The sequence below is a fragment of the Borostomias antarcticus genome (assembly GCF_949987555.1).
Source record: "Borostomias antarcticus genome assembly, chromosome: 31".
Taxonomy (NCBI): domain Eukaryota; kingdom Metazoa; phylum Chordata; class Actinopteri; order Stomiiformes; family Stomiidae; genus Borostomias; species Borostomias antarcticus.
In genome coordinates, this window is record NC_140264.1 from 4072069 (window position 1) to 4081241 (window position 9173).

At 54.4% G+C, this 9173-nt stretch overlaps 1 protein-coding gene across 3 annotated transcripts in view; it reads left to right on the forward strand.

Moving 5' to 3' along the window:
* Window positions 1–9173, forward strand: part of rfx1b (regulatory factor X, 1b (influences HLA class II expression)) — a 37905-nt gene that overhangs the window by 934 nt on the left and 27798 nt on the right. The window contains exons 3-18 of one of the 3 annotated variants that reach the window (XM_084460338.1): window positions 222–408; window positions 1299–1399; window positions 1993–2072; window positions 2233–2458; window positions 3095–3336; window positions 3657–3776; window positions 4004–4128; window positions 4327–4445; window positions 4969–5036; window positions 5240–5382; window positions 6132–6229; window positions 6752–6901; window positions 7361–7572; window positions 8182–8335; window positions 8449–8491; window positions 8641–9158. In XM_084460338.1, coding sequence (XP_084316464.1) covers window positions 222–408; window positions 1299–1399; window positions 1993–2072; window positions 2233–2458; window positions 3095–3336; window positions 3657–3776; window positions 4004–4128; window positions 4327–4445; window positions 4969–5036; window positions 5240–5382; window positions 6132–6229; window positions 6752–6901; window positions 7361–7572; window positions 8182–8335; window positions 8449–8491; window positions 8641–8813 — 2241 coding nt within the window. In that variant the 3' untranslated portion in view covers window positions 8814–9158. Of the gene's footprint in view, window positions 1–200; window positions 409–1298; window positions 1400–1992; window positions 2073–2232; window positions 2459–3094; window positions 3337–3656; window positions 3777–4003; window positions 4129–4326; window positions 4446–4968; window positions 5037–5239; window positions 5383–6131; window positions 6230–6751; window positions 6902–7360; window positions 7573–8181; window positions 8336–8448; window positions 8492–8640; window positions 9159–9173 lie in introns of those variants that run through there. The other 2 variants (XM_084460340.1, XM_084460339.1) reach the window with 2 other exon arrangements.

Here is a 9173-nt window from a genome sequence, read left to right on the forward strand (position 1 = left end):
ACTGAACTGACTCACACTTTCTCACAACCCAGGCTACTGGTAGGGACCCCTCCCCCCCCCCCCCCCCCACACACACACACAGCCTGGTCGTCATGGCGACTCCAGCCTACTCCGAGGACCTCCGGGCACAGCAGGCTAAAGCGGTAACCGTAGTGACCCCTCGACCACACCCTCCCCCCCCCCCCCCCACTTCCAATAAGGCGTCTCACTTCCTTTCCAAGATCCCGCCCGCCTTGGGGATGACCGGAGGAGACGGGCGTCCTGTACGAGCTGCGCCGGCCCAGGTTCGGAGGCGGGACACGGGAGTCACGGCCACGCCCCCGCGGCGGTACGCGGCCGCCAAGATCCGGAACGCGGTCGACGCCGACGGTCGACGTTCGCCTCAGTACATCATAGTGACAGTTACAGGTGGGCTCGACTGACGCACACACACGCGGACTGACTGGACTCTGCTACTACTTCCATGTGTAGTGTGCTTGGATCTTTGAAATGACCCAGGTGTGATGATGAGGGCGGGGCATGTTGTTTCCGTGACCCAGCTGGGCAGTCAGGAAGGTTGCTTATAAGTTGGGGCAGATATGTTTGCTGTTGTGTGAAATATCCATCAGGTCTCTATACGGTGCGCACAGCGCTACTACCACTACTATTACTATTGCTACTACTATTACTATTACTAGCAACCATCTGCCCCCCCCACACACACACATCGGATCTGTGTGTTTATGAGGGAGGGATTGCCTCCTCCGTCTGGAGAGATTAGCCGTCCAAGGCCTCTCTCTCTCTCTCTCTCTCTTTTTCTCCATCCCGGAGGATATAAGGATGGAGGGATGGAGAGAGAGAGAGGAGAGAAATCTCACGGCCACCTCCGTTTCTCACATCGCCATCTTTCCAGTGTGTGAGTAGAGGTGGTATCCACGCCATGTTCTACGGTAGCTGCTGTTACAGTATAGATGGATTTTATCGTGAGTACTGAGAGGGTGTTTTGGTGTGTGTGTGTGTGTGTGTGTGTGTGTGATTTTAGATGTTGATAAAGTTGTTCATGTTCTGTTGTCTTTTTCTGCCTCCTCTGTCCCTATGTACTCTTTCTGTCTCTGTTCTCACTCTCTCTCTCTCTCTCTCACTCTCTCTCTCTCTCACCCTCTCTCACTCTCTCACTCTCTCTGCCCCCCCTCTCTCTCTCACTCTCTCTTTCTTTCTCTCTCTCTCTCACCCTCTCTCACTCACTCTCTCTCTCTTTCTCTCTCTCTCTGCCCTCTCTCTTTCTCTCTCTCTCTCTCTCTCTCTCTCTCTCTGTCCAGAGGGTTCTGTTCATTCCAGTGATAGTGTGTCAGACTCCAGCGCTATGGTTCAGACAGCTGTTCCTACACAGATGCTGCATCAGATGCAACCCACCCTGCAGGTACCGTATATACACACACACACACACACACACACTCAACACGCTCACTCACTCTCACACACATGCACGCACACACACACACACACACACACACACACACACACACACACACACACACACACACACACTATCAACACGATCACTCACTCTCACACACATGTACACACACACACACACACACACAAACATTTGCACGCACACACACACACGCACACAGAGACGCAACCAGGGGTGAAAGTTAACTTTTTGGCTCACGGTGAGTCACCTGCCAAGGGGACTGTAGATGAAAATATCTACCGGTCAAGTATATATTTTTTTCAGATAGCCTTCCCAAATCTAGTCACCAATTGGAAATTTTACCTGCATTTGGCCAGTGGCAGGTGTTAATTTTCAGCCCTGGACGCAACGTAACAGATGTGACTCTGATGTCAGCCCACCCACAGCTTGAAATAGCTCCGCCCCTCAGGGTGAGAGAGAGAGAGGGAGAAAGAACCAATGAGCGAGTTGCTGGAAACTTCTCATCACGTTTGTGTGTGTGTGCGTGTGTGTGTGTGTGTGTGTGTGTGTGTGTATATGTGTGTGTGTGCGCGCAGGTGCAGCAGGTATACCCAGGCCAGGACCAGTACGGGGAGAGAAGAGGCGGAGACTCTCACTTCAGCCCCGCCCCCACCATGTGAGAACGCCAGTGGCTGCTGTGGATTAACGTCATCTGTTACGGCCACGCCCGCCTGGCCTTGTCATTCTGGATTAGGACTAGGATTGGGGGGGTTGAGCTTCCCATGAACCGTCTCAAAACGTCTCTTTCTCTCTCACTACCCTCCTCCTCCATCCAGTCACCCCGCCAGCTACCCCTACTCCGACTCCGCCTTCTACTCCCAAACCGCCCTTGTGGAACCGCCCTCCACTTCCTCTTCCTACTACGAGGCCCCGCCCGCCGCCGTCAGGTCAGAGGTCAGCTCCCGGCCGGTCTCCGTAACAACGGCAATGGGAGGAGCAGGAGGAGGCGGGGTCACGTGCTACATGATGGGAGGCAACGGCACACGGGCCGCCCCCGCCACCGTGAGTAGCGTGTGTGTGTGTGTGTGTGTGTGTAGGTGTGTGTGTGTGTGTGTGTGTAGGTGTAGCTGCGTTCCAAATCGCATACTTCCACACTATTAAGTATGTAACAATCCGAGGTGTGCAGGGCGTGTAGAGTCAGTGTGGGGGGGTGGCAGGGGGTGTAGAGTCAGTGTGGGGAGGGGGTGGCAGGGGGTGTAGAGTCAGTGTGTGGGGAGGGGGTGGCAGGGGGTGTAGAGTCAGTGGGGGGGGGTGGCATTGGGGCATGGGGTGTAGAGTCAGTGTGGGGGGGGTGGCAGGGTGGCAGGGGGTGTAGAGTCAGTGTGGGGAGGGGGTGGCAGGGGGTGTAGAGTCAGTGTGTGGGGAGGGGGTGGCAGGGGGTGTAGAGTCAGTGGGGGGGGGTGGCATTGGGGCATGGGGTGTAGAGTCAGTGTGGGGGGGGATGGCAGGGGAGCCGAGCCTTGTTGAGTCTGATGGCCGTGGGAAAGAAGCATCCTTGAGGATATTCGAGTTTAGAGCGCCGGTCAAACCGAATTTGTCGCCGGGCGAATAAATACGACAATGGAAACCACTGATGTGCATCATGTCATGTTTCATGGGAGTGTGTGTGTGAGTGAACGTGCCTGGCTCCTCCCCCAGGTGCGCTGGCTGTGTGAGAACTACGAGGCGGCCGAGGGCGTGAGTCTGCCGCGCTCCGCGCTCTACGGACACTACCTGCTGCACTGCCAGCAGCTCGGCCCCCAGCAGCTCGGCCCCAAGCAGACCGGCCCCCAGCAGGTCTGCCCCCAGCAGCTCGGACCCCAGCCCGTCAACGCCGCCTCCTTCGGCAAGCTCATCAGATCCGTCTTCACGGGCCTGCGCACCCGCCGGCTGGGCACGCGGTAGTACACACACACACACGCATGACACACACACGCATGACACACACACACACACACACCTTATCTTTGCTAAAGATATATGCAAATCCCAGTGATCTGATTGGCTGATTCCCTAACTATGTCTTTGCAAGGATAAGGTGAGTGTGTGTGTGTGTGTCTAATTTTTCACTAAGTTCCACATAGACGCACAGACACACACACACACACTCACACGCAGACCTGCGAAACGTGGCACTTCCCAACCCCCATATACTGTAGCCACATTCCACAAGCTCACCGTGTCGTGTGTGTGTGTGTGTGTGTGTGTGTGTGTGTGTCAGGGGGAACTCCAAATACCACTACTACGGTCTGAGGGTCAAGGCTGGCTCTTCCCTGAGCAAACTGATCCAGGACCAGCAACACCTGGCTCTGAGACAGCAGCCCCTCTCGCACAAACACAGGTACGGGAGTGTGTGTGTGTGTGTGTGTGTCTGTGTGCGTGTGACAGAGTGGACATGCATGGGTACACAGTATGTGTGTCTCTCTCCCTTTCCTTCTCTTCTCTCTCTCTCTCTCTCTGTCTCTCTCTCCTCTCTTCTCTCTGTCTCTCTCTCTCTTCTCTCTCTCTCTCTCTCTCTCTCTCTCTCTCTCTCTCTGTTTGTAGACTGACACCTCCTCTGCCCAATAGGACAAAGCCGGTGCAGAAGTTGGAGGGTGTGACCAATGGGACGTCCGTGGGGGCGGGGCAGCAGCAGCAGGGGGCGGGACTGTTTGATATCTCCGCCCAGGCACAGCAGTACCAACAGTTCCTGGGTGAGAAGCTCCGCCCCCCCCCCCCCCCCCCCACACACACACACACACACACACACACACACACACACACACACACACGCACACACATTCCATTGGAGTGATGTTCTAACACACCACTCGCTGTCATGTTCTAATCATGTTCTGCTGCTCGTCTTCTCCCCCCACACGTTCTCCCCGCCCCCCCCCCCGCCCCCCCAGGCCCGTCTCGGGTTCTCCCAGCGTTCCCCCAGCTGGACCTCCAGGGGTCGGTTCTGCCAAGCGGCGTTCTCCCAGAACACATCCTGGCCTTCCAGCTGCTGTACAGGGAACACTGCGAGGTAACGATGGAGAAAGGACTGGCTGGACTCATGACCATTCGGGGACGTTAGGGTCAGGGTCAGGGTCAGGGTTAGGGTTAGGGTCAGGGGTCAGGGTTAGGGTTAGGGCGAACCCTTCTTCATGCACACAGCAGTCTGCAATCTGAGACATGGCGACCCTGATCTGCAGTTCCAGTCAACATGTCTGAGTTACTTGCCCTCGCTCGCCCCCCTCACCCCAGCTGGATCCCTGGTTTGTCGACAGAGAGAGTTGGTGGAGAGGAATTATGAGTGAAGACAATGAAGGGCGCTTAATTCTACAAACATAAGATAGTAGATGAGCACAATATTCTTTTCTATGCAGACGACGAGAAAATCAGCTCTAACTGGCCAAAACAACACAGTCTGTTATATTAGTTCAACTAAGGTCTAATATGTTGAAGGAGTTCAACTAAGATCTAATAATACAGAATTTCCATTGCAAGTGTCATGTCAATATTATGTCATGTTAAGGTGTGTGTGTGTGTGTGTGTGTGTGTTGCAGGCCATCCTGGATGTGATGGTGAACCTGCAATTCACACTGCTGGAGACGCTGTGGAAAACATTCTGGAGGTTCAGCCAGAGCAGCTACACAGATACACATATATACACACACACACACACACACACACACACACACAGCTACAAACATACGCTCATACACACCGATGCACACGCGCATGTGTAGTGTACATACGACACATCGACATTTGATCATGATTAACCGTGCGTGTGTGTGTGCGTGTGTGCGTGCGCGTGCGTGTGTGTGTGTGTAGTCAGGACGAGCGTCTGCCCCAGCGCTGCCTGGTTCTGCTGTGTCAGTACGAGCCGGTGCTGGACTGGACCCGGCGCTGTGACAGCAGCCTCTACCAGACCCTGGTGGACACGCTCATACCCGCCGTGCTCAGACCCATCCCCAGTGAGCTACTGCACCACGCCCCGGTGTACATAGGGCTTTATAACATGACATAGGGCTTCATAACATGACATAGGGCTTCATAACATGACATAGGGCTTCATAACAGGACATAGGGCTTCATAACATGACATAGGGCTTCATAACATGACATAGGGCTTCATAACATGACAGAGACACATAACATGACGTACGTAGATCTTCATAACATGACATAGAGACACATAACGTGACATAAGAGCTGCAGAGCATGATATAGAGCTTTGTGACATGACATAGAGACGCATAACATGACGTACGTAGATCTTCATAACATGACGTAGATGTAGAAAACGTGACATAAGAGCTGCATAACATGACATGGAGCTTCGTAACATGACAGAGATACATGACATCACATAGAGAGATGCATAACAAAACACAGGGATACATAACATTAACCCCCCCCTCCCTCCCTCTCCCTCTCTCTCTCTCTCTCCCTCTCTCCCTCCCCCTCCCTCTCTCCCTCCCCCTCTCCCCCTCCCTCTCTCCCTCCCCCTCTCCCTCTCACTCTCTCTCTCCCCCTCTCCCTCCCCCTCTCCCTCCCTCTCTCCCTCCCCCTCTCTCTCTCCCCCTCTCCCTCCCCCTCTCCCTCCCTCTCTCCCTCCCCCTCTCCCTCCCTCTCTCCCTCCCCCTCTCCCTCTCACTCTCTCTCTCCCTCCCCCCCTCTCTCTCTCCCTCCCCCTCCCTCCCCATCTCCCTCTCTCTCTCAGGTGTCTTAACTCAAGCCATTCGTAACTGTGCCAAGAGTCTAGAGAGCTGGCTGACCAGTGCCATGATCAACATTCCTGAGGAGATGGTCCGAATCAAGGTACGTGTGTGTGTGTGTGTGTGTGTAACTACTAGTGTTGTCGCGGGGCGGGCGTGTTACAGACGCATGGTTGCAGTGATGTCATAGACACGCGCAGTTAGGCGTTTGTTAGTATCTGTGCACTTCTCTACTCTCAGCTGAGATGAAACGAGTGCACATAACTTAAATATGAAGAATATTTATTTACAGCACAAAAACATGACTAGAAAAAATTACATTTCCTGCAGAAAATCTGTGTGAATGCTGAAAAGAAATTGCAAAAACATTGCATAAAATGCATAGCCTAAATGGGGAATAATGTGAACTAACTTGAATACAACACCATTTAAAAATCTAAAAATGTTAGCGATCCAAAAGACTGCTATTTTGGGCTTTTGGGGTCTTTCAGGAGGGGCGGGAGGTCCCGTTGGGGGTCCGGGCCGCCCCTCCAAGGCAATGGTGTGTGAAAGAGAGAGTAAAGGAGTGTGTGTGTGTGTGTGTGTGTGTGTGTGTGTGCGCGCGTGTGCGTGTGTGTCCGTCCAGGTGGTGTGTGTGGGCGCTCTCTCCCAGACCCTGCGTCGTTACACCAGCCTGAACCACCTGGCGCAGGCGGCGCGCGCCGTCCTCCAGAACCACGCCCAGATCAGCCAGATGCTCTCCGACCTCAACCGGCTGGACTTCAACAACGTGCAGGTAGCCTGTCTGACCGTCTCCATCTGTCTCTCCCCTTCCATCTCTCTGTCTCCCTCCTACGTCTCTCTCGCTCTTCCTCTCTCTCTTTCGTCCTTCCTTCTCTCTAGCTGTGTTCGGAATCGCTCCCTATTCACTATATAGGGCGTCAGCCATTTTGTTTGTAGTGTCCGAATTCTCCCCGGAATTTTCGTTCCCTATATAGTCCACTATTTATTACCCACAATTCACCTTGTTTTCCAGGGAACAGTGCATGTACCCTATATTTTCTCCGTTCCCTAGGTAGTTCACTACATGGTGAACCCCATATAGGGAATAGGGAGTGAGGGAACGAGGGAGCGATTCCGAACGCAGCTTCTGTCTCCCCTCCTACGTCTCTCTCGCTCTTCCTCTCTCTCTTTCGTCCTTCCTTCTCCCCTCATCTCTCTCCCCGTGTCTCCGTCCCCCCCCTGTCCCCCTCAGGAGCAGGCGTGGTGGGTGTGCGGGTGCGAGGGCGGCGTGGTGGAGCGCCTGCAGAGGGACTTCAAGCGGACCCTGCAGCAGAAGAGCTCCCTGGAGCAGTGGGCCGCCTGGCTGGAGTCCGTGGTCTCCCAGGTCCTAGAGCCCGACAGGCACAGCCCCGCCAGCTTCCCCAAGGCCGCCAAGATGTTCCTGCTCAAGTGGTCCTTCTACAGGTGAGGAGAGGAGGAGGAGGAGGAGGAGGAGGAGGGGGGAAGGTCCATTTTATTACACACATACTAGGAATTTGACTAGCGTTAAGGCACCAAAGACGGACTATCCATGTTGTGTTCCATTCAGCTGTGTATTGTGCAGTCTGACTGCTGTAGGCAGGGTGGGTCGTTCTGCACCAGAGGGCTCTGAGGCTGGCTGCCTGTCTGTCTGTCGGTCGGTCGGTCTGCCTGCCTGCCTGTCTGTCTATCGGTCTGCCTGTCTGTCGGTCGGTCTGTCGGTCTGCCTGTCTGTCTGTCTATCGGTCTGCCTGTCTGTCTATCGGTCTGCCTGTCTATTGGTCTGTCTGTCTGTCTGTCTATCGGTCTGCCTGTCTATTGGTCTGCCTGTCTGTCTGTCTATCGGTGTGTCTGTCTGTCGGTCTGCCTGTCTGTCGGTCTGCCTGTCTGTCTGCCTGTCTGCCTGCATTTTGTATTTCGTGATTTGCTCTCTTCTGTGGGAGCAAATCACAGAGTGGCTGAAGCGCATATCAGCATGGGGGGGGGGTGGACAGGAGAAAGCACCAATAGAGAGCGTAGAAGAGTGAAACTGTGACTCCTCCCCCCCTCTCTCAGCTCCATGGTGATCAGGGACCTGACGCTGCGCAGCGCCGCCAGCTTCGGCTCCTTCCACCTGATCCGGCTGCTCTACGACGAGTACGTCTACTACCTGGTGGAGCAGCGCGTGGCCCAGGCCAGGGGGCTCTCCGCCATCGCCGTCATGGGAGAGGTAGCTCCGCACACACACACGCAGACACACACACACAGACACGCGCACGCACTACGACGTGGGTTAATACGCGCGCACGCAGTGACACGGTCGTCTTCCTCTCGCCCCCTCAGTTTGTCAGTGGGAGGAGTCTGACCTCTCTGGACCAGGATAAAGGTACTGCGACCTTTCAGATGACCTATGAACTCTCCTCGACTTGCTCAAACAAAAAGTCCTTTAACTGAGGAAGAAAGATGTCGAATGTGAAGTCTTGAGAATGATCAATGGTTTGACTTGTTTTTTTGAATCGTGTGTGTGTTTGTCAGACGAAGAAGAGGAGGATGAGGAAGAGGAGGAGGAGAGCGAGGAGGAGAGCAGGGAGCTGACCCTGCCGTCCAATGGCGCCGCTGTGGGGGCGGGGCCTACAGAGCCGCCCGCCAAGATGGCCAGGACTGATCCTGGAACGCTGTTCGCCAACACACACGCGCCGACTGACTGACGCCCGCACTGACTGACACATGCAAACACACACACACACACACCCAGTCATCCTTGCTTCCTCCCTGCACTTTAGTCTATCTTAAAAAGAGTGTATGATTTCCACTGATTCTCCTATACAGCCATTTGTGAGTGAGAGGCATATTCAGAGTTCCCACTGTTATTATTTTTTAACCTTTCATCTTTTTCTGTTGTCTCACTGACCTTTGACCTCTGCCAGAGCCTGGCGACCCTCCCCGCCGTCGTCTACAGATTTGTGACGTAAGGTCGGGTTGAAAGGTTAAAAGGTTAAAGCGTACCTGTGTGGATGTTTGTCGTTTCTCCCGTTACGCTGCCAGACCAAAGATTCCACGTGCCTCGA